The 25643-nt window shown below is 36.7% G+C and overlaps 1 protein-coding gene across 1 annotated transcript; it reads left to right on the top strand.

The window, feature by feature from the left end:
- Positions 1–7928: 7928 nt before the first annotated feature.
- Positions 7929–22708, top strand: CRISP2 (cysteine rich secretory protein 2). The gene is made up of 7 exons (XM_008691810.2): positions 7929–8012; positions 12179–12295; positions 13185–13272; positions 17210–17355; positions 17771–17868; positions 20469–20557; positions 22532–22708. Exons 1-7 carry the CDS (start codon positions 7944–7946, stop codon positions 22657–22659), a joined length of 735 nt encoding a protein of 244 aa, XP_008690032.1. The 5' UTR covers positions 7929–7943; the 3' UTR covers positions 22660–22708.
- Positions 22709–25643: the final 2935 nt, after the last annotated feature.

The following is a 25643-nucleotide window of genomic DNA, read 5'->3' as shown; positions in this document are numbered from 1 at the left end:
AAAAAGTATTTATTTGACAGAGAGAGAGGGAGCAGGAGAGCACAAGAGCAGGAGTGGCAGAGGGAGAGATTTTATTTATTTATTTGACAGAGATAGAGACAGCCAGCGAGAGAGGGAACACAAGCAGGGGGAGTGGGAGAGGAAGAAGCAGGCTCCCAGCGGAGGAGCCTGATGTGGGGCTCGATCCCAGAACTCCGGGATCATGCCCTGAGCCGAAGGCAGATGCTTAACGGCTGCGCCACCCAGGCACCCCATCCCAAAATTTTAAACAGCCTATCATCCTGACTTACATACACCTTGTGATACATTGATTTGTCTGTTTCTGCCCTTCCAAACAAGTGTCCAAAACTTTTTTTTCTGATCAAGTCATATACATTTTTCAAAGGAATGCAAATGTCACTCTACCATCTAATTTTTACCCAGATGATATTAACTCAGAATTTCCAATTATTGTAAATATTTCCTGTTTCAATGACTCAGCACTAAACTAAACTACTTGGTAATGTACATATGTGTGCATTTTTCCACCAGTACTATAAGTCTTAGAGGAAAAAGATGATGTGTGTTTTTCTCTACATTCCCTAAGAATCTAGGACAAGTCAATATTTATTCTCTCAACAAATATTTATAAACTATTACCTAAATAATTCAGATCATGCTAGGCTTTTGACATATAGCAGTAATCAAAAAAGATATAGTCCATTTCTCATATATTTACTCACAATATCTATCAGTACAACACTTAAGGTGCTCTTGTTCTGACATCATCTATGTAAACAAGTAATAATTACGGGTATGGTGTCCCCCAGAATGAAAAATAGGATATTCATAGTAAATTATAGACTGTTACATGATGACGATTGTGTTGCACTAATAAAAATAATGAACTAAGCAATTCTATTTATAAATAAGTGAGTAGCAATTTTGTGGATATAAGTATTTGAAACGTTAAATTAATAGTCTAAGCAAGATACAGTGAAAACATGAATATAGCGGTGAGAAAGACAGATCCAAGGATAGATTTTGTAAACAGTCAGAAAGGCAGACTGTCAGAAGTTAACTTTGAATGGAACCATAAGAGTAAAACAGGCTAGGATGACTTCTAAATTCCAAATTATTTTTGTTAGTGGTATTTGTACTGAAATAGCAGTAAAAGAGAACTAAAATAATGTCTGTGCACTGATCTCTTGGAATTTTAACACTGCCAGGGGAAAATGACACTCGGTACTAGGAGACGGTATTTGTTATAGTTAACAATTGTGCATAGGTGAGTCTCAAAGGTTGAAATGAAAAATTCAAGCCTCTTTGCAGGGGGTAGAGAGAGTTAATGTGTGATGGGTGTTGATCCCTGGTTTGTCATCTTTTCACCAAACCTGCCTTCTATGTGATGAGTTAATTCATTCCTTTAAATCTTTTTTTTTAAGACTTCCGTTTTCTTTTTTAAATTTTTTTAAAAAGATTTTATTTATTTATTTATTTGACAGAGATAGAGACAGCCAGCGAGAGAGGGAACACAAGCAGGGGGAGTGGGAGAGGAAGAAGCAGGCTCTCAGCGGAGGAGCCTGATGTGGGGCTCGATCCCCGATCGCCGGGATCACGCCCTGAGCCGAAGGCAGACGCTTAAGGACTGAAGCACCCAGGCGCCCCTCATTCCTTTAAATCTTGAAAACAACTAAGCATAAAGGAAATGCATCTATTGCTCATCTACCCTCTGTGAAGACAGGCAGTACATCTTTATCCAGTGTTAGATATACCGGCTGAACTTGAAGCCATCAGCCTCGGATCAGGAATTCTGGGCATTTTCCTAAGACCTGCTCTTGTTACTCTTACTGAATTTTTTCTTCTCCTTCTCCTTCTCCTTCTCCTTCTCCTTTCTTCTTCTTCTTCTTCTTCTTCTTCTTCTTCTTCTTCTTCTTCTTCTTCTTCTTCTTTTAATTCATTTTTTCGTAATAAACGTAACCAGAGAGGTAAAGGATCTATACTCTTACTGAATTTCTTAACCACAAAACTGTTTTGGAAGGCAAAAGGGGCAAGGACGCTAGTGTTTATGTGCAAACCCACAAAATGCCAATTTTATGTAACCCCGAATGCACTTTCGGCACTACCCTAGTGTTGCATTGTGAATTTAATTACCTGGGGACTTTACCAAGCTGCTCTTTCAGTTCTGGCCTGTGTTAATTCAGGAATTCTTATCTGAAAAGGAACACCTCCTTTTTCAACCACCCCCTGTGCACTTTGAATCCTAGTATTATCTCCGTTTTCTTCCTACTTTTCAAGTGTGTGAGCAGGCATTTCCTTTCCTCAAGGGAAGATGTGTAGGATTTTGTCAGCGGGGCGTCACAGGGAGACCAGGAAGTCGTGGGAATTCACTGAGCTGACGACTGCGCTGAAGGCACAAAGCCTCGTGACGTCGATCGTCGCTCACACCTGCTCGGTTGGGTATTTTACTCTCGCTGTCCAAGCAGCGGGCAGCAGCCAGTCTCTGGCTCCGTCCTCCGTGGGGGAAGATCTGGGCTCTGGAGCCAGGGTAAGAATGGAAGCAGTCTGGGAAAGGAAATGACCAAGGCCTGGGAGGTGGGGTGAAGACGATAAAGATCTGTGAGGTGAGGGGTCTTCTGGTCCTCCGTGCCTCTTCTGACACCCTGGTGGGCACATCCGCTGATTCAGTGCAGATGGACAGCTTTCAGTTTTGTTGATTATCCCCGAAGCACCGAAGACTTTCAACGTGCCTCTCGGCGATGTTTATCCTATTGGAGCTCTAGGGGTCTTAAAAGAGTAATCATTACATTTACATGAAATGCTCTGAATCATAGCAGAAGCCTAAAGTCATTTGTAAATGAGGGCTTCACGAGGTCAAATGAAGAACCTCAGTTTATTTGTGCTTTGAATACACAGTTATTAGAAACTGTGTATTGCAAACAATTAGACTTATGGCCATTGACTCTTCTGGACTATATGTCATCTACTGGCTTCCAGAAAAAGACATGAAGACATATAAGTGTGACCCCAAATCCATGTAGTAAATGCTTACTATGTGGGTGACTACTTACAGAAATTATCTTCTAAAGAGTATATATATTTTCCGGGGGTGAAGGGGGGGCGGCAGGTGCCTGGGTGGCTCGGTCCCTTAAGCGGGGATTCTTGATTTTGCGCAGGTCATGATCTCAGGGTTGTGGGATGGAGCCGCTGTGGGCTCCATGCTCAGTGCTAGGAATCTGCTTGTGCCTCTCCCTCTGTTCTCCCCTTATCCCCATCGTGTTTTCTCTCTCTTTCTCTTTTCTTCTCAAATAAATAAATAAATAAAATCTTTTTAAAAAAATTTTTTAAAAGAGCATGTAAAGATTTGGGAGTCTGGAAAATATGTTGATATTCTAAGGAAGTCAAGTGAACTTCTTTAAGAAGAAGTCTACTTTTTTGTTATTTGAAAGAAATACCAAGACATTAAAACATAATCTGATCTCAGAAGGATATTATGGTCTTAATTGGTGAGATCAAATAAATACAGGAAAATATTGGGGTAATACTAAAACACAGTTAAGGTTTAAGTTTGTGACAGATTATTGATATTACCTCTTTATTCTTCCCATCTTTATTTTAAATATTACCTTTTTCCTTGTTCTAGGATTATGAAACTGAACACCATGATCTTCCTACAGACACCTTAGAACTATGCCATCTCAGTCTTAAAACACCTGCAAAAAAGGGCCCAGTACTTTTCCATTAGTAAGTAGCAAGGGAAAAAAATGGCGGCAAACTTTTCAACTACTTATGATTGTGGGTTTTGTCATTGCTTTCACTGATGCAACAAAGATGGTTATGGGTTGGGTGAATGGGGGTGGGGAAAGGAGAGTGATAGGGAGGAATATGTGGCATCTTGGTCTATTGAAGTATGGATTGTGGGTCATCTAATGCAATTCCATTGAATGATTGAGCAATACAAAATTATCAGGCTAATATGTATGTCTGTCAGTGAGCTGATAAGGATACAACAGCCCAGATGTTAGATCATTTTCTTAAAGTTAGCCAGAAGATTTCCAGTAGAAGTGGACCTTGAATATTTGAATCTCTGATTAGATTATGCTGATTTTTTTTTCCCTATGATACCTGGAAGTAAAAACAGGTCTTACAAACGTTTCTAAAATTAGCAATTTAAAATCAAACAACATGCATTCATGGAAAGATCTTATGAACTCAGCAAACTACTACACATTGTAAAGGATCATAATAAAAATATTAATAATTTCTATTCATTATTATTTGTCGGGCATTGTATTAGGGGTTTTATGTATATCATGACACTCACTTTTCAAAGCAAAGTTCTTGATATGATAATCCACATTTTACAGAAGAGAAAATTGAAGCTCAGGATTTCCCAGAACTGATGGTTTCCAAAGACAATGCTCTTAAGCAGTAAGTGATAGAAAGTTGGTAACTGGGAAGTAAAATAAAGCTGAGCCACATGAATTCAGCTGTAAGGTAGGATCCCGGTTACCTTCACAGTGATTAACCAGTTTTCAGTGGTTATTATAAAAATACGGAGCCAGAAAAGCAGCATCCAGATTTTAGTGTGCTTGGGAAGAAGGGAGGGCTGGTCAGAGAGGGAAAGCATGCTGTATTAACTCATGTTAAAGAGATGCCACCTCACACAGGTCAGAATGGCTAGAATGAATGACTCAGGAAACAGCAGATGTTGGTGCAGGTGTGGAGAAAGGGGAAACCTTTCACACTGTTTGTGAGATTGCAAACTGGTGCAGCCACTCCAGAAAACAGTATGGAAGTTCCTCAAAAAGTTAAAAATAGAGCTACCCTATGACCCAGCAATTGCACTACTGGATATTTATCCAAAGAATGCAAACATAGTGATTCGAAGGGGCATATATGCCCCAAAATATATAGCAGCAATGTCCTCGATAACCAAATATGGAAAGAGCCCAGATGGCCATCAACAGATGAATGGACAAAGAAGATGTGTGTGTGTGTGTGTGTGTGTGTGTGTGTGTGTGTGTGTGTGTATAACTCAGCCATCAAAAAGAATGAAGTCTTGCTATTTGCAACGGACCTGGATGGAACTAGAGGGTATTATGCTAAGCAAAATAAGTCAGTCAAGGAAAGACAAATATCATATGATTTCATTCCTATGTGGAATTTAAGAAAAAAAAACAGATGAACATAGGGGAAGGGAAGGAAAAATAAAATAAGATAAAAACAGAGAGGGAGGCAAACCGTAAAAGACTCTTAACTATAGGAAACAAACTGAGGGTTGCAGGAGGGGCGGTGGGTGAGGGAATGGGGTAACTTGGTGATGGACCTTAAGGAGGGCATGTGATGGAATGAGCACTGAGTGTTATATGCAACTGATAATCACTAAATTCCACCTCTGAAACTAATAACACAGTATATTTAATTAAACTGAATTGAAATAAAAAGTTAAAAAAAAGAAGTGGTATGTGTACAGTCTTTGGAAATGCTTTTCTAAAGGGTAAAAAAGAACCTCCCAGTGTTGTGAAAAAAATAAACGGTAGAAGTGAAATTAAGTTAAATGTAAAAATAAATGTGAAGAATAAGACTGATGAATAGATTGATGAAATCTATTGCCACCTTGACATCACTATTTCAAATTCTTTTCATAGTATGTTCTAAAATTGGTGGTTGTTCTTTTGCTTGTGTTTTAATACAGTGGTTGAATAAACAGATAATCTACTTTCATAAAAAAGGCAGTTTGTAACAATGTAATATGCAAAAACTATTGAATTGTACTCTTTAAATGAGTGAATTTTATGGTATGTAAGTTAGATCTCAATAAAGTTTGTCTTTTTAAAAACTTAAAAAAATGCTATATGGAAACAAATAATGTCAAAAGCCATATCAGAAAACTGGGAATGAAATTTGAAGATACTGGTATGAAAAATTCTGCTTCAGAAATTTATTGACTTAGATTTACTTGCACAACCAGAATTTGCTAAAACAGAACAGATGTAACAAAAATCATGCTCTAACCTCTTATCCACCTTCCTTCTTCCTACAGATAAAACAAATACTTCATCCAGCTCTGAGAACCAACAGTAAGTGATAACTCATTTATTTTAGTGTGAACACTTTGTCAATCATTTTCGTTTTGCCAATGGTAAGATTATATATTTAATACATTTAGCCATGATTTTCAAAACTTTATGGATAAATTTTTATTAAGGGAATCAAGTTAATTTTACTCTAGTCACTTTATCAAGTTAAAACTTAATTTAATTCTTTACATTTCATCTTAGATAATATAAATAATTCTCAGGTTTATGACTTTGAAACAACTATTCTAGAACTATCTTTACTAGAAGAAATGTAAAAGTATGACAAACTGTGTATATTATGATTTTTACTATGAACATGCATGGTTATGTACGAATACAGGGATTGTTAAAATAAGGATAAGAGGGCCTCCAGTGTACTGCAAAATGATTGCTTTTCTCGGGTGAAACTATGTCCCTTTCAACGTGCATTGCCTTTGACGTTATGTTTGGTAGAAGGCTAATTTCTGAAGTTACTTAGGAGCTTACCACTGGCATAGGTAAATTAACTGTTCTAACACTCGATTTCTTTAGCTGTAAAATATGGGCATACACACTGAAGTATGATGGTGAAATTAGACAAAATTTCGCATTACATGGTCAGTAAATGTTCAGTCTTCTCCCTTTTATGAGCACATTATTGAGGGTAAAGGGAATACATGGAGCAGGTGCCAATTGTTTGCTATTTACAAATCAATAAGGCCTAAGAAGCAGCACAGATAAATTGTTTAGATTATTCTCTCTCTTCGAGAATTTGGGAGTACCAGTCTCACACAAAGAAAACAAATCAATGTAGCATCCTCTGTTTACAAAGTGAGTAATTTATATGACTAATGGCCAGAAGATGAGTGCTTTTTTAAAATGTAGTGGGCTTGTTGCTTCATTTAAAGGACAAATAATTTTTTTGACATGTTGAGAAAAGACAACAGAGGCAACCCAATGCCGAGTATCTTTTAAAAAGTTAGTGAGGATATTAAACAACTTTTGTACCAAATCATGGATTCAGCAAATTTAAACAGGCTTAATTTTCAATATATTACTTGTATTTTATTTTTTTATACAGGGAAATTTGAGATATAGACAAGTATAAGTAATAAAATCAAAATAACTTTCAATCCCTCCGTCAGGGAAATAATCACTAATAAAGTGTTTGCATATTTATTTTTTTAGATTTATTTATTTGTTTTAGAGAGAGAGGGAGAGAACGTGTGTGAACATGCCCCTGTGGGGCGGAGTGGCAAAGGGGGAGGTAGAGAAACAAGCAGCTCCATGCTGAGCACAGAGCCCAACATGGGGCTCAATCTCATGACCCTGAGATCATGACCTGAGCTGAAATCAAGAGTTGATGCTTAACTGACTGAGCCACGCAGGCTCCCCTGTACGTTTATTTCCATGTAATCATAACCTTGGAATCTTGATTAGAGTCACGTATAAATAAAAAGCTCTACTTTTTATAGAGCAGAACAAACCAAGACATGGTGCACACTGAAAATAATCCTTTCCCCAAAACTGGAATAAATAATCAATACAGTATCATAATTAGCTCTGAAGAAATCTGTTTTGTCCACATTTTTAATGAACTTAGGACAACAGAGCTGGGCAGAAATATGATGACATGTCCCTAGCTTTTATATGTATACTTCAAGAGCATCAGTCAAGTGTTTCAGTTTATTTTTTATTGTCCCTCTCAATGACCAAGTTCGTCCGCTATGATTCTACTGACACCAAATAACAGTCTTCTCTTGCTACATTTTTTATGAATTTGGGAATCATAGTTCCTTTCAACTAACCAAGATCACTTCATTGGCTTTTCCTCAGAGTCAAAGGTCCGTGTACTACATGTTTTAATGCAGATCTTTGTTCTCTTTGACTTACTTCCCAGAAATGGCTTTCTTCCCAATAGTGGTGTTTCTGGCTGCTGTGTTGCTTCCATCTATACCCACAGAAGGAAAGGTAAAGTTAAATTGGAAAATCTTTCTAAAGCTATCCAGCAACTTTGTGGGATGGTTAGGTCCTTTGAGAGTAGAAGGGGAAGAGTGTCTGGTACATCACAAAGTACTCATTGGTAGCTCAGATCACTTAGCACAATTATCTAGATGACAGTCTAGGCTGAGCTCTCCAGTAGCCATTAGTCACGTGTGGTTATTGAATACTTACAATGTTCTTGAGATCCTTAACTATATCCAGAGAAGGTCACATTGCCAGATTCTGGGGATTAGGATATAAACATATTATTTTTGTAGATTATTAGTCAGCCCATTAAAAGTAAAATTTATTACTTAAAATAATGTCAATACATTTAAAAAATCATACATCATGGTCAAGTAGGATTTATTCCCAGAAACAATAGTGGTTCAGTATTTGCAAAACAATCAATGAAATATGTTGCATGAATAAGAGAAAGGATAAAAAATGTACAACCATTTCAATAGATACAGAAAAAACATTTGACAAAGCACAACATTCATTCATCATAAAAAGCCTCTGCAAAGTAGGTCTAGAGGGAACATACCTCAACATAATGAAGGCCTTATGTGAAAAATTCACAGACAACATCATACTCAATCGTGAAAAACTGAGAGCTTCCCCCCCGCCCCCAGCACAGGTCAGGAACAAGACAAGGATGTCTACTCTCGTCACCTTTACTCAACAGAGTCCCAGAAGTCCTAGCCACAGAAGTTAGAAAACATAAAGAAATAAAAGGCATCCAGATTGGTAAGGAAGAAGTAAAACTCTCACTATTTGCACGTGACATGATACTCTATGTAGAAAACCCTAAAGACCCCACCAAAGTACTACTAGAACTGATATATGAATTCGGTAAAGTCATAGTATACAAAACCAATGCATAGAAATCTGTTGCATTCCTATACACTAATAATGAAGCAGCAGGAAGTGAAAATAAGAAAAGAATTCCATTTATAATTGCATCCCAAACAGGTAAACATCAAGGAATAAACTTAACCAAAAAGATGAAAGACCAGTACTCTGAAAACCATAAACCACTGATGAAAGAAATTCCTGATGATGCCAAGAAATGGAAGGACATTCCGTGCACATGGGTTGGAAGACCAAATATTGTTAAAATGTCTATACTACCCAAAATAATTTATAGATTTCATGCAATTCCTATCAAAATACCAACAACATTTTTCACAGACTAGAACAAAGAATCCTAAAATTTCTATGGAACCACAAAAGACCTCAAATAGCCAAAGCAGTCTTGGAGGAAAAAAAAAAAAGCAAAACTGGCAATATCATAATTCATAACATTACAAGTTACATTACAAAGTTATAGTAGTAGTCCTGACATAAAAACAGACACATAGATCAGTAGAATAGAACAGAAAATCCAGAAATAAATCCACAATTATTTGGTCAATTAATCTCTTCTACAAAGAGGGAATGAATATACAATGGGAAAAAGACAGTCTCTTCAACAAATGGTGTTAAGAAAACACATTGCAGCCACATGCAAATGAATGAAACTGGACCACTTTCTTGTACCATACACAAAAGTAAACTCAAAATGGATGAAAGACCTAAACGTGACACCTGAAACCATAAAAATCCTAGGAGAGAGCACAGGAGGTAGTGTCTCTGTCATTGGCTCTAGGAACGTTTTTCTAGATCTGTCTCTTGAGGCAAGGGAAAGAAAAGCAAAAATAAACTATTGGGACTACAACAGTATAAAAACTTCCACACAGCAAAAGAAAGAGTCAACACTAAAAAGCCCTGGGTGGGCAAAGATATTTGCATATGACATATCTGATAAAGGGTAAACATCCAAAATATTTAAAGAACTGATACAACTCAACACATACACAAAGATAATTCAATTAAAAATGGACAGAATGCATGAACAGACATTCTCCATAGAAGACCTACGGATGGCCAAGGGACACATGAAAAGATGTTCAGTGGAACTCATCATCAGGGAAATACAAACCAAAACCACAATGAGATGTCACCTCACACCTGTAAAAATGGCTAAGATCAACAACACAAAAAACAACTTATTGGCAAGGATGTAAGAGAAAAAGAAACCATTGTGCATTGTTGGTGGAAATGCAAACTGGTGCAGCCACTGTGGAAAACAGTATGGAGGTTTCCCCAAAAAATTAAAAATAGAATTACCATAGGATCCAGTAATTTCACTACCAGGTATTTACACAAAGTATATGAAAATACTAATTAGAAAAGATATATGCACCCCTATGTTCATTGCAGCATTATTTACAATAACCAAACTATGGAAGCAACCCACATGTGCACTTATAGATGAATGGATAAAGAAGATGTCATATAGATAGAGGATAGATAGGTAGATAGATAGGTAGATAGATAGATAGATAGATAGTGATAGAATAATATATATATATTATATATATAATATATATAATGTGTGTATATATAATGAAATATTATTCAGCCATAAAAAAGAATGAAATCTTGCCATTTGCAACAACATGGATGGAGCTAGAAAGTATAATGTTAAGCAAAATAAGTCAGTCAGAGAAAGATAAATAGCATATGATCTCACTTATATGTGCAATTTAAGAAACAAAACAAATGAGAAAAGGAAAAGAGAGAGAGAGGGAAACCAAGAAACAGACTATTAACTATACAGAACAAATAGATGGTTACCAGAGGGGAGGTGGGTGAGGGGGTGGGGGAAATAGGTGATGGGGATTAGAGTTTGCACTTATCATGGTGAAATAACACTTAAAAATTGCAAAATAAATTAATAGCACTTGATTGTTTTACTTTTTTAAGGTGACCACCAAAAAGTTAAAATTACATGTCATGCTTGAATTATTTTTCTAATGGATGCACTGGTCTATGATTTATAAAGCTAATGATAGTCCTCTCCCCATGAGATCTTTTCCCATTTATTTTATTTAATGTGCTTCAGTGTGATCTCAAAGAAAATTAACAATAACATAGCCTTAAATTAGCACAACTTCATGTATCACCACGTTTAATTTTCACCATTACTCACTGTTATACCTATTTTTTACATTAAAAAATCTACCCCTGAAAGTCTTAGTGTTTGTTTTGCTTTCTAAATCATGCTCAAAAACTTGGTATGTGAGAGCCCAACTCTTGAATTCAAATCTTCTAATTTGAATAATCTACTTTGCTTAAATAATCCCAAAACAAAGATCAATCACCTCCAATTCAATGATTGGAGGGTAGGTGTCCATATAAGGTGTCTATATCTTAAACAGAAAATCTCTGAATGTGAGGAACTCTGGTCTTTGTTGTTTCCCTATCTCTAACTCTGGGCATATAGGAAGACTTCCTGGAACCAGAGACTGCTAGGACTAGAACTCATCAGACCAGAGAATTCTGACACCGGGTGAAAACTCATCTGGCATTAAGAAATACAGATTGTAATAAAATAAATCATAATATCTACCATAATAGGAATAATTTTACTTGCTTTGAACTCCTGAACAATCTTTCTCTAAATGCATTCTGAATATATTATCTCTAAATACAGACTGCATCAGGTCAAAGTTCCCTTAAAGTCTAGGATGAATCTTGAGCCCCACCCTCATCCCACCTGCTACAACCTGATCAAATATGAATGAACATGTCTTAATGTTGTGTGCCTTTGTAGTTATAAAATATTTTCACTCATATGTCTAGAAGAATCACAGAGAAGGTACAGGAAACCACATGGGGCAGAAAATAGAGAATCTGATTAACAAACACGTAGCAGTGCAAAAGAGCAAAATATATCTCTCTTTTAAATAATTTTATAAACAAAGACTAGGAGATGGACCAGAAAAATAACAGGGGATTGGGAAGGGCCATGAAAGAAGAAAAAGCATGTTAAGAATTACCTTGAATCTAGAAATTGGCATCTGTGACCTCAGAGGAGATTTTAATTTGTCATGCCATTAATTTCTTCCACCTTCTCAAAGCTTCAAATTATTTCTTTCCTATTTGTCATAGCTTTGGCTTAGGTTCATTGGCGATGCTTAACAACTAATATTGACTTGAACTGAACGCTCTTAAAATGATCTTTGTTCCCTCGAATTCGCTTATTCACTCTTAAGTGCAATTTTAACAAATGTTAAGAAGATAACCCTAATTTTATTTCCCTTTAGGATCCATCCTTTACTGCTTTGCTAACCACTCAAATGCAAGTCCAAAAAGACATTGTAAATAAACACAATGAACTAAGGAAATCAGTCTCTCCACCTGCCAGCAACATGCTAAAGATGGTAAGAGGCAGTGATAAAGGCTAGTGGTGTGAACCAGCAGTGATAAGATCAGGCAGCTGGTAACTGGCATCTCTTACGAACTTTGTGCTTACAAAGTTTTGCTTCCATTTTGCTACTTCATTTGAGCTGTGTTATGGGCATGGCAGAAATTAATTTTCCTTTATAATGGTTAAATAATTTGTCAAGGTTACAGGGCTATTAAGTTGGGAAGGCAAAATTCGAAGCCAGATCTTCAGACATCAAATGCGAAGCCATTGTGCTTTTTGTTCACTATCTGCCCTAGTCTAAAATAAAGGAGGTCCCTTTCTTTCATGTATTTTATTTTTTTTAAGTAATCTCTATGCCCGACGTGAGGCTCAGACTCAGGACCTGAAGAGTCCTATGGGTAAATATGAGCCCACCTTCCACAGCATAGTTCATAAATGCTAGATTATCTCCCATTTGAATGCAATGGGCTGCAAGTGGAATTGGGAATAATCTAGGTCCATTTATTATGAAGGAAATATAATTCAAAGACTTCACATGTTGAGTATTTAGAGTAGCCCCATTACTAAAAATCCTATGTGTGGTTCCTGTACTATCATAAATTGTCAGACATTATATTAGATATTTTTCTCAGTAGACACTTTATGAACTTCTCTTCATGTGGAAATTGGCACTGGAGCAGATAAACACACACACACACACGCATACACACACACACACACACACACACACGCACACACACATATATACACCCTTAACAAAAAGGTCTTTTCATACCACTAACAATCAGTTAATATATCTTTAGAAGTTTAAAGTAGTGCAAATCAACTACCAATCAGATTATAAACCATACGCTTCATTGGAGTTGAATCTTTAATTGTATTTTTTTTCTTGTGACATTTAGGAATGGAACAGAGAAGCAGCAGCAAATGCCCAAAAGTGGGCAAACAAGTGCACTTTAGAACATAGCGCGGCAGAGGACAGAAAAACCAGTACGTAAATGAGTATTTTTTGAATATATGAACAAATAAAATAATACTGGAAAATTAAATAGAATGGAACATTCTGGGGTGTTATAAGAAGACTTAGCGAATAAATGTGGCTTATAATGCTCTATGTATTTATTATTTTTTTATTTTTATTTTTTGAAGAGAGAGTCTGAGCGGGGGGTGGGGAGGAGAGAAGGGGCAGAGAGAGAGGGAGAGAGATAATCCCAAGCAGACTTCATGCCCAGTGTGGAGCCTATATGGGGCTTGATTTAACACCCTGAGATCATGACCTGAGCCAAAATTGAAGGTTGGATGCTTAACCGACTGAGCCACCTAGGTGCCCCCATACTCTTCTTTTTAAAATCAAAATATCTGTAGAAGAAGAGAGAATTATAGGTACCATTTTGTGCTTGTTGATTGTTTATATTATGCAAATGACATCTGAAGCAATACTTCATTTTTTCTTTTCAACCAGTTCATGAGTCAACAGGTCATGTATCATCATTTCTCCAAATTTAAAGATGAGAAGATGAGGACAGGGGAGGAATGACTTCCCTGAGACACAATCTGAATGAAGTGTGTCATATACTGGAAAGTTAACCAGGCTTATTTTTTTCTAATCCACTGCTGTTTTTTTGTGATACGTGTAGCTGTTTGATGTTTTCGTATCTCTTCTTTTGTATTCATAAGATACAAATTTATGGTGATTTGTCCCTGAATTTTGTGAATTTTGCTCTAAAAATATTCAAATTTTTAAAATCATGATAAATACTTTGGGTATGTTGATTCATTTTTTAATTTTTGAATCCTTACCAAGTATTATAAACACTATGAAAGAAAAAATGCTTTATGCATAAACCTTACAAAAAATACTTATGTTATCAACCATAATATACATATAGGCAAGCTCAATTTGAAAGCAATAAATTTTTACCTGTAAATTCATCACGTAATTACTTATACCGTTGATGCTGTTCTGTTAATGAAATTATGAAGAGAATGACTCCATTCAGTAGAGGATTAAAACAAACGGTCTTATAGATGCAAGTCTACTGTTAGATCCTTAGTTTCTTTTTTCCGTATTAAAAGAGATAGCCAAGAATATTTTATACTCTCTTTAAGCAGCACATAGACATTATATTTCAAGCTACCAAAATGTAACTCATAATTGAGAGCGTGAAAAGATAGAGAAAAGTTTCTGGGCAACAAGTTACTTCTTTTATTGTGGTAAGCACACTTCATGAGACTTACGCCCTTAACAAATAATTAAGTGTCCTATATCATATTACTGACTAGGTACAATGCTGTATAACAGAATTTATCCATCGAGAACTTATTAATCTTACTTACATGAAACTTTACGGTTATTGATTGGTAATTTCCCATTTCTCCTTCCCCCCACCCTTATCTATCACTGTTTTACACTGTGATTCTATGAATTTGGCTATTTTAGGTATTTCATATAAATGGAATCATGCAGTAGTTGTCTTTCCATGACTGGATTATTTCACTTAATATCATGTTTTCAAGGTTCATCCATAGTGTCTCACCCAACTGCTGCAGAATTTCTTTTTAAGGATGAATGACATCCATTGTGTGTGTGTGTGTGTGTGTGTGTGTGTGTGTGTGTGATTTTGTTCATCCACTCATCTGTCCATGGATTTTAGGTTTCCATATACTGGCTATTGTGAATAGTGCTGCAATGAATATGAAGAATGCTAATATCTCTTCAAAATCCTGATTTCAATTCTTTTGGATAAATACTCAGAAGTGCTATTACTGGATCATTTGGTAGTTCGTCTTTTAATTTTTTGAGGAAACTCTATGCTTTTTTTGACAGCAGCTACCCCATTTTTTATGTCCAACAAAAGTATCTAGGATTCCAATTTCCCACATTCTTATCATCACTTGTTGTCCTTTTTTCCCCCCTAATAGACATCCTGACAGATATAAGGTGATAACTCATTGTGGTTTTGATTTGCATTTTCCTGTGATTAGCAACATCGAGCACCTTTTCACATACCTGTTGGCCATTTGTGCATCTTTGGAGAATGTCCAATCAAACTCTGGTCAGAAAAAGATCTGTAGTCAGTTCTTCAGGTAGCCTCCTGAAAGAGATGGATCTTTGGGCATTCCATCCAACTCTTTCCCTACTCAGGAAGATGCTAGAAGCTTGGGTTTTTTATCTGCTCACTCTGTGCTGAACTAGGAAGGGAAACTGTGGCAACTATGAACCCAAATCTCTAACCTCATGAGCTCCACATCTTGGTTATGCTAAATCTGTTAACATTTTCGGAGAAGCAAGTCAGAAGTCGATCCTCTGGGCAGCCTCTGGAAAATTTGTGGCACTGGATGCCCAGGCCAACTTTTTCTCACTCCAGGGAGAAACAGGCAGCTATGGTGGTTGCTTGCTCTGTGCTGAGCTGGGAAGATGAGCCATGGCATCTACCACCCAAACTACCATCTCCGTTCTCCCCCCGGGAGTAATACTGTAACTACTCCAAACCCATAAGAGCTTTAAGACAAGCAAGAGAGATTTCAGTTCTTCAGGCAACCCTGGAGAAACTGGAGCATAGGACACACTGATCAACTCTTTGCTTCCCCAGGAGAAAGCTGAGAACTAAGATTTTTCATTTGCTTGCTCTGTGCTGAGCCAAGGGGAGGAGATATGGTATCTACCAGCCCAAGCCACCATCTCCATTCTCCTCCTCCTGTGCCTGACTGTCAGAGCTCCAAGACTACCAAGACAGAAGCCAGCCATCTGGGGAGTTTCCTTAAGGAAGGTTGGGATGCTGGACACAGGAACCCACTTTTTTCTTCCCTTGAGAGAAGCTGGGGGCTAGGGAACCTCTTCCTGATCATATGGCAGGCACTGTGCTGAGGGTAGGCATTCTAGCAAAAGTGTCCCAGTTTCCCTACTGACTTCAGTGAGTCTGGGTTCATATTCTCCCAGGGTCTAGGAGCCTTTCAATTAGCTGTGGATTTCCCATAAGGGCAATTTGTTTGGAAATTGTGGCTGAATCAGAGTGTTTGTTAGGGGAAGGAGAATCCAGGGCTTCTTTACTCCACTATCTTGCTGATGTCACCTTCTGCAAGGCTCTTCTTGCCTAATTCTCTGAGAAAGATTTGGCCTTATGACATTCTGATTTAGTGATTAAGAGAGAATCCAAAAGCTTCGAAATCTGCCATCCCTCCTGATATCAGTTGTCTGTTAATTTGGGCTCTTATAGACTGCCTGCAGAACTCTTTTTCCAAGTTCACACAAATCATAATCATAAATATTTAGATAGGGTCCAATATGTGAAAAATCTCAGTGAGGGTGGGTAAAAGGAAAAGAAAAACAATAAAAGTTGGTCACAGCCTTTTACAAATTTACAGTACAAAGCTGAGGGCACAAGAGTCATTACAATGTGAAGAATTTAGCAAAAAAAGAATGTGACTCTGATAATCCAGAGGATTTTTGAAGCATAAGGTCTTCTTAACATGTACAAAGTTTTGCATGTTGATGCCAGTCTCCATGTCCTAGACAGATTTTTATTTTGTTTTGTTTTTAGATTTATTGATTTTAGACAGAGAGAGTGTGTGTGAGCAAGGGGGAGGGCCGAGGTAGAGAGAGAAAGAATCCTCAAGCAGACTCCCTGCTGCGTGGGAAGCCTGATGCAGGGCTAGGTCTCAGGACCCTGAGATCAAGACCTGAGTTGAAATCAAGAGTCAGCCTCTTAACCCACTAAGCTACCCAGGTTCCCCTAGACAGATCTCTCTTCTGTTCAGCTTTAGAGCTGAGAAGGACAGAAACCCTTTTATTATGTACTAAGAGTTACAGGTATAGGCACTGTGTTTGAAGGGCAACATCCTTGTGTTCCTGTAGTTGATTTTTTTTTTTTTTTTTTTGCCATTGCATGTTTTATTGCTTCCTCAAAAATGATCCGTTTCTCTTTAGGTACGAAATGTGGTGAGAATCTCTATATGTCAAGTTACCCTGCTCCATGGTCAGATGCAATCCAAAACTGGTATGATGAGAGCCATAATTTTGTCTATGGCGTGGGACCTAAGAGTTCTGATGCAGTTGTGGGACATTACACCCAGGTAAGACAAACAAATGAAAATACTTCTACCACAAATGCTCTAATATGAAAGCATCTCTAAATTATGACAAAGTCCAATGTTCAATTTGGGTAAGAGCCTGAAGAGATGTAATAGTCGTGGCATTGGCTGGTACTTCTTCTAGAGCTGTCATTTTTTTCCATCGCTTGCAAAACTCTTGGTAAGCAAGTATACTCTGTACTTTATCAAAGAGAAATGGATAAAATAGTGAAGGATATTAAGATTTAATATTTTAAAATTTATGATTTGCTTCAGTAACTGAAGTAAATATTTTCAGATGTACTTGGCTACAGACTATAATAGTATCATTTTTTCAGTTTTACATTTGCTACTATTTTTTTTTAATATTTTCCCCCTTCTTTAATGTACTTTCATATATTCCTTCTTGGAATTGTAGCTTGTTTGGTACTCTTCTTACCGCGTTGGATGTGGAATTGCCTATTGTCCCAATCAAGAGAGTCTAAAATACTACTATGTCTGCCAATATTGTCCCGCGTAAGTATATACTTAGTGTTTGATGCAATAATCCTATGTGCAATTTAATATTTTAAAATTCTTGTATAGTTAACAAATGAATATAAAACATATTTCAGTAAAGGGAAGGAATAATTCCTTTTATTATTTTTTAAATTGTTGCATAGCTCATACACAACGTCACATCAGTTTTAAGTGTATAACATAGTGACAGGTCTATACTTTATGCTATGCTTACCACAACTGTAGCTATCAGCAGTCACCATACAATGCTATTATAACTATTTTTTTACTTTTTAAAAGATTTTTATTTATTTATTTGTCAGAGAGAGTGCACAAGGAGGGGGAGTGGCTGAGAGGGAGAAGCAGGCTCCCCACTGAGCCTGATGTGGGACGCAATCCCAGGACCCTGGGATCATGACCTGAGCCAAATGCAGACGCCTAACTGACGGAGCCACCCAGGCATCCCATGCTATTATAACTATTACAATACTATTGACTATAGTCCTTTTGCTGTACTTTTCATCTCCATGACTTATTTATTACATAACTGGAAGCCTGTACCTCCCACTGCCTTTCCACTATTTTGCCCATTCCCCCATCGCTGCCCATCACTGCCCCTCTGTCAAACTTCAGTTTGTTCTTGTACTTATGGTCTGTTTCTGCTTTTATATTTTTTTGGTTATTATTATTTTGTTTCTTAGAATCCCCAGTAAAGTGAAATCATACGGTATCTGTCTTTCTCTTTCTAACTTATTTCACTGAGCATAATACCCTCTAGGTCCATCCAGATAGAATAAATCTTTGGAAATGCCTTGAGGTTGAGATACATTCAATCTATTAGGGAACAGACCAGGTTCTCAATTCCAAGTATAAAATCAGAAACTCTCTTTCCTCAGTTATAAAGTGACATCTTTTCTCTCAGCCGCCTTTCCCTTGGGCTCACAGATATTCTGTGAGCATGGCTAGCGTGGATTGCTCTAGATTTGATATCATCCGTTCTCATCAACTTCACACTTTAGCAGGACGGCAGCTTGATGGTTAAGCAAGGGATGGTAGTGGGGTGGCAAGTAGGGGATGGCAGATTGTGATTTCAGCTCTTCCTGCTAAAATGTTCCTTGCCCTGCTTATCTAAAAAAATACCTACATTATTACCATCACAGATGGTTCGTTCCTTTGCATCTTAAAGGTTTTTCAAGAGATCTTTAATGTACTTCAGAGTCCAGAAAAGAAGAACATCTTCAGTCTTTGTTTTTCGGAAGTTTTCACAAAATCTCCATAATGAACCATCCTTTAAGGTCTTGACCTGTAGCAGGAAATATGTCCTTTCATCAAGGATTATGTTTGAACTTACCCATAACAAATTCTGTGGGTATACTGAAGATCTAATCTCCACTTATCTGTTACCTTTAATTTCTTTTAATCTTTGAAGTTTCTTGCCACTGGAGGCAGGGTGACCCCTAGAACCAAGACTCCTACGGGATTTATTTTGAGACTGTAGATAACCCGAGCATATGGATCTCCATTGTGAGACGTATGACCTCCAACGTCATTTTCCTGCAAGCACTTCTTAGGGTTGAGTAGAAAGAATTGAGAGGGTCTAGGGAGAATGCGTCCAAACTCACGGCTGGCTGTAAGAAAGAAGGGTCTGGAGCCAGGTATCTGAAGTGAGAGTTGGAGTGAATAATGAGGGAAAGCAGGGGTGACAGAACTTCCAGAACATGTTTGTGTCTATCTCACATTTTCCAGGGGCTCACACATGGTCAGTTAGATTCTCTGCAGGGAGTGAGATTCAGATGCATGGCATTGTGTTCTTGGCCCACTTGACACTATTGAGATTTGGACTTCACTTGTATTTCAAATAAATTAAGTGGCCAATAAGTAATGATCACCAGCAAGTTGTAAGTTAGTCACTGTAATGTGATCACACTCTGGCTATTCATGCTTGTCAACATTTTTTAATGAACATTCCCTTTTTGGTAACTTTAAAAATCTCTCACACACCTCTAGAAGCTCACGAATTTCTTTCTCCCTGCCTGTCCCAGAAACACACACCACTAACTACTTGAATATCACTATCCCCATCTAAAAAGTAAAATACATATAGATGTATATATGTACTGGAGTTTACTCTTTCTAGATTATATCAGAGAAATTTTGTACTTTATTATCTTTCAAATATAAAATGATATTGTAACATTCAGTATTCTTTTCCAAACTCCAGCCTCCTGCCCCCAGGAGCTCTTCTGTCTCTCTAGGGGACAGATTCTACCTCTAGCTAGCACATTGGGCGGTGCTGCCTCACTAATTTGACCAAGTCTACTGGGGGATGAAGGGAGTGTGGCCACACTGAAATATACTCTGAAAACTTTAGACTCCAGTTAATCTGATTTAGTTGCTCGGTCTGAAGAATTATAGTCAAGGAGATGGGTCAATATGTGAAGTGTTTCCTTAATTTGAATGTTACCTGAATTACTCACTGGGAACTGTAATTTTTCAGTTTTTTAACATAATTGAAAGCATTTGTAGTCATGTATATTTGGTAATTTATACTGCCCTTGGGGAGTATAAACTAAACTGTAAAGTAAAAAACATTTGACGTTATGTATTTTAAATTTCAGTGGCAATAATGTGAGTAAAAAGAATACCCCTTACCAACAAGGGACACCTTGTGCCAGTTGCCCTGGTAACTGTGACAATGGACTCTGCAGTAAGTTTGAAGTGATCACCTTGCTATTATAATAAAAAGTTGATATTTTATTATCTTTCATGGGTTAAAAAATCTCCTAAAGTAACCAATTTAAATAATATCTTTATGCAGAGAACAAATATGTTCCTCCATACAGTGTGTGTTTATATAAACATTTTACACATTTTAGTAAGTTACATATTATTTATAATGAAAAGAATATTACCATATGTAAAATAATGAAAGATCTGTCATCAATGTATTTTTTGTGACTATGCATAGCTCACTAATATTAATTATACATATTTCTGGTAAATAGTTCATTTCATCAAAGTTAGTATGAGTGTGTCAAAAGTCCTATTTTGAAATGCAAATTTATGGGTGTAAGATCACATTATAGCTGAATCTAGATAGGCAAACCAAATATTACACTACTTTTGTGCTAATGAGTTCATTATGCTGACTACCTCTTTTTTTCTATAGTATAATTGGAATCATAGTGTTTAACTTAATAAATAATCACTTTCCCTACAATTGGATAGTAGTTTACTGCACATTTTTAATGACAAAATCAAATTTGTATATAGTGTTGGCTCACAGAACCCACAAAAATATTGTTACCAAAAGAGAGAAAATAAATGTCATATATATAATTTCTAAAATTGTAATGAATAGAAGTAGAAATAGCTCTTAGCTTTTTATAGTTGGGATACTTGTATTAAAAGTATTATGAATAATAGAGTTGAAAGAATCTCATTAATTGAGATTTTTACCTTTCAAATGCATTCATCTTTAGTTAGCATTCTTACTGACTGAATTATATAGCTATAATTCAGAATATTGATTATATTAAAACTATAAATAAGCTAAAGAAGAAAGAAAGTTACATATTTATAGCTCTGCTGAATGCTATTTGGTAAGAAGTTTATAATTTATCCTATTATCAATAAGCACTCAATTGAGAGATTTTAAACAAAAGAGTGACAGGGTCAGAACCATGCTTTATAAAGAGCTTTCTAGGAATAGTATAGAAAAACAATTGGATGGAAGCCAGCTAGAAAACCATTGAAAACCATGGGTTTAAAAAAAAAAATCTCTCTACTGCATTACCGACACAATAAATGAAGAGAATTGGACGGGGTTGGAAAACAAGGAATAGAATAGCCAGTGTTTGTTACCTGTGCCGATTGAGTGCTGGTCAGAATTAGGGAAGAAGGAATTCAAACTGATCCAGTTCTTGGCCTAAATTACTGAGTAGTCGGAGAGCCATTTCTCTGAGATTGTAGGAGGGTTAGGGTTGGTACAGAGAGACCATACCCAAGAATTGTAAGCCATGTGGGTAGTCTGATGAGTTTAGTTTGAGATTTGTTGAGTTTGTGTCCCCTGGGGAGGATCCAAGAAGAAATACCAGAAGGAAAGGGGGCATATTATCATGGTTTTGCATCTTTATCGTCCCATAGAAATTCATTTCTCCAGAAAGCAAGCACTGGAGTCTAAAGCAGTGCTATTCAATAGTATGAAATGAAGGAAATCTTCTCCATCAGCATGTGTCTTACAAGTAACCACTAGTCACATATGGCCTTTGAATATTTGAAATGTGGCTAGTAAAATTGAGGAACTAAATTTTTTTACTTCATCTAATCTAGAATAATTTAAATTTGAATATCTGCATGTGACTAGTGGTTCCCATACTAGACTCTGCAGGTGTAGAGAGATTTATTTATATTTATTTAACTTTCTTGGCTAAGGGAAAGAAATAGCTCAATTTATTTTGGAAATATATCACCAAGTTCAAAATAAAAAAGCGATAGTTTAATCAGTGAGCTCAACTAAGGCACATGATATGTCCCGCAAGAAAGGGAAGCCCATCATTGTGTAAGTGATGTTGACTTGTTTTGTCCAGTCCTACCGACCTCATGCACTTTTGAATGTATGGGATTGTTTTGCTGCTACTGAGGAAGACGATAATGAGGAACTCATTTGTTTTTGTCACAGCCAACAGTTGCGAGTATGAAGATCTCCTTAGTAACTGTGATTCCTTGAAGAAAACAGCTGGTTGTGGACATGAATTGCTTAAGGAAAAGTGCAAGGCTACTTGCCTATGTGAAAACAAAATTTACTGAGATGCCCGGTGTGCATTGCACAGCACTAAGTGAAGAGAGCTGCATCATCTTATTGACACATACCACAGGAGAAACTGTAGGCATGTTAGTTACAAATATGGTTCCACTCAGTAATTCATCTTTTCCTCCTGGATCTACAGAAATCTCTTTCATGCAGCGAGTTACACTAACAGCATAGTCTATGAGGACAACTTTGGACTTCGATAGAAATTTGGTACTTTAAACTTAACAAACTGAAGCAAGTTGACAATTTTGAAAGTTGTATAACCATAGACCTTCGGTCGCTAGAACTTTGGATTAAAATAGAGAAGTACATGTTTCCTGAAACAATATGCAAAAAAGAGAGAGGGAGAGAGAGACACCGTAACATCATTGTCATTCCTACTAGATGAGTTTTTATTTGAATAAAGAATAAATTCAAAGATTGACAGCTGCCTTTGTCGCATGGCCTCCTCTTTAAGCAAAATTAATTATCTTTTAGAATAAAAAACTTATGTAAGCAACCCCATGAATGATTCTTGTGTGATATTTTCTATATTTATAATTCACCCCAGCTAGACTCAGCCCAGATAAATGATTATAATACAAAATTTCCAAAATATTTGTCTATAAAATTAAATTTTAACAAAAACAAGAATCAGCTCTGTTCTTACTTATTTTTTGATATTTTGATCTCCTCCCTACAGGTTTGGTTGATAAATTAAAAGAGGGCATTATCTGACAGTATATACAAATATAGCCTTCCAAGAATGAAAAAAACAGAACAAAAATAATGATATTTCAGAGAGACTTGTCATTTATAAATTTTTACATGCATTTTCATTTAAGATTGATAACAACAGGGTTAAATAGGCCCATTTTGTAGATGAAAACACACACACACACACACACACACACACACACACACAAATCTAAAAAAGGTGAGAGAGGTGTTGAAAGTCGTCAAGAAATAGGTCTGGCCAGACAGCTGGAGAACCAGCATAAACTACTGATGCCTCCAAGATGAAACAGACTATATGTATTATCCTATACTCATTAAAGAAATTGAATTCACAATTTTAAAGCTTCCAAAAGGGAAATTTCCAGACCCAGATGATTTCAGTTAAGAATTATACCAAACATTTAAAGAACTAACAGTAGTTTACACAATCTCTTCTAGAAAATTATGTAGGAGGGAATACTTCTCAATTTGTTCTTTGAAACTAGTACTATCCTACTCCTAAAACCAGAGATACTGCAAGAGGAAACAAACAAACAAAACCTTACAAATCTATAGCTGTCATGAGCATGGATGAAAATACTCCGAATAAAAATTTAATAAACTAACCCAGCAATTTAGTAAAAGGATAATATACCCTAACCAACTGGAATTTGCGCTATGGATGCAGGGTTGAGCTAACACTTAAAAGCAAACTGTGTTCTGCTATACTAGCAAACTAAAGAAAACTGTATGTTTACCTCAATAGATAAAAAGAACAAGCATTTGACAAAATCTAATGTCCAATCCTGATAAAACTCTCAGCAAATCAAAAAGAGAAGGGAAGTTTCTCAACTTGATAAAGAGAAGCTATAAAAAATGTAGAGCTAACACTGTAATGGTGAAAGACTTGATTTTTTTCCCTCTAAGATCAGAAAAAAAAGGCAAAGATGTCCACTCTCATCACCAAGCATTACACTAGATCTGGCCAGTCAATCAGATAAGACAAAAGGCATCCAATTAGAAAGGAAGGAGTAAAACTGACCTTATGCACAGAAGAAATGACAGACAAAATCACCAGTCTGGAAATAGACATACATATACAGTTGACCCTTGAAAAACACGAAGGGGTTGGGGGACTGACACCCTGCGCAGCTGAAAATCTGTGTATAACTTTTGGCTCCCCCAAAACTTAACTACTAATAGCCTACTGATCACCAGAGGCCTTATTGATAATATAAGTAGTAAATTAACACATATTTTGCATTTATATGTATTCTATACTGTGTTCTTACAATAGAGCAAGCTAGAGAAAAGAAAATTTTGTTAAGAAAATCATTTCTGTATAGCACGGTACTGTCAGTACTGTCAATGTATTTATTAAAAAAATCCATATATAAGTGGACTCACACAATGGAAACCTGTGCTGTTCAAGAGTCAGCTGTATATGGAGAGCTGATTTTTGACAGTGGTGGAAAGGCAACTCCATGGAGAAAGAATAGTTTTATCAACAAATGGTGGTGGAAAAATTGATGTTCATAGTTAAAAAAAAATTAAGTTTGATCCAGACTTTTGCAGTGTATACAAGAAGTAACTCTCCAATTTATCACAGACCCAAATAAAGAAATGAGAAAATGTTTAGAAGATATAAGAGAATCTGCAGACATATTAAAAAGTTATACACCTAAATCCAGCCTTTCCATTTCTATCTGCCATGAGAAAAGAAAACATAGATCTCGTCAAGACTTGTACTTGAACATCCATAGTAGATTAATTTGTAATAGCTAAAACCTAGAAACAATCCCAACACGCATTCACATGTAACCGGATAAACCAACAGCATTGATCTCAAAGTCACTAGGCTGAGTGGAAGAAGACATCGAAGTGTACACACTGTGTGATTCTATTCATATAAATCCTGAAAATGCCAACTAATATAGTGACAAAGCAGATCAGACTTCAGCTTCCTCTTTTACGAAATGACTATAATCATTATATATATAATCTCATGAGGATATTTCGCAAAAATTTAATGATACAGGTAAGCACTTAAAATGTCACAGTGTTGGTTGCAAGCCGATGTCAGCAAAACGGCAGCACAGGAATTCCTAGCACTCATCCCCCACCCAAAAACATCCTTTACAAAAATACCTTCACCAGAGCCAAGGATGCTAGGTGAGGGATACAGCAACTGAGTGAAGCACAGAAATAAGAAAAGACACAGTAAAGACTCACACTCAACCTCCTTCACCTCCCCAAGTCCTAGGCAGCCCAGCATGGATCCTGG

This window comes from Ursus maritimus, unplaced genomic scaffold, assembly GCF_017311325.1.
Source record: "Ursus maritimus isolate PB19 unplaced genomic scaffold, ASM1731132v1 scaffold_29, whole genome shotgun sequence".
Taxonomy (NCBI): Eukaryota; Metazoa; Chordata; class Mammalia; order Carnivora; family Ursidae; genus Ursus; species Ursus maritimus.
This window is presented reverse-complemented; position numbering and strand designations above follow the sequence as displayed.

What these genes read in the sequence shown, in the direction of transcription:
- CRISP2 (XM_008691810.2), top strand. Translation starts at nt 7,944, where the DNA reads ATGGCTTTCTTCCCAATAGTGGTGTTTCTGGCTGCTGTGTTGCTTCCA. An exon ending in GGCAGAGGACAGAAAAACCA is followed by an intron (nt 13,273 to 17,209) that starts GTACGTAAATGA and finishes GTTTCTCTTTAG; the next exon opens with GTACGAAATGTGGTGAGAAT. An exon ending in CTGTGACAATGGACTCTGCA is followed by an intron (nt 20,558 to 22,531) that starts GTAAGTTTGAAG and finishes TTTTTGTCACAG; the next exon opens with CCAACAGTTGCGAGTATGAA.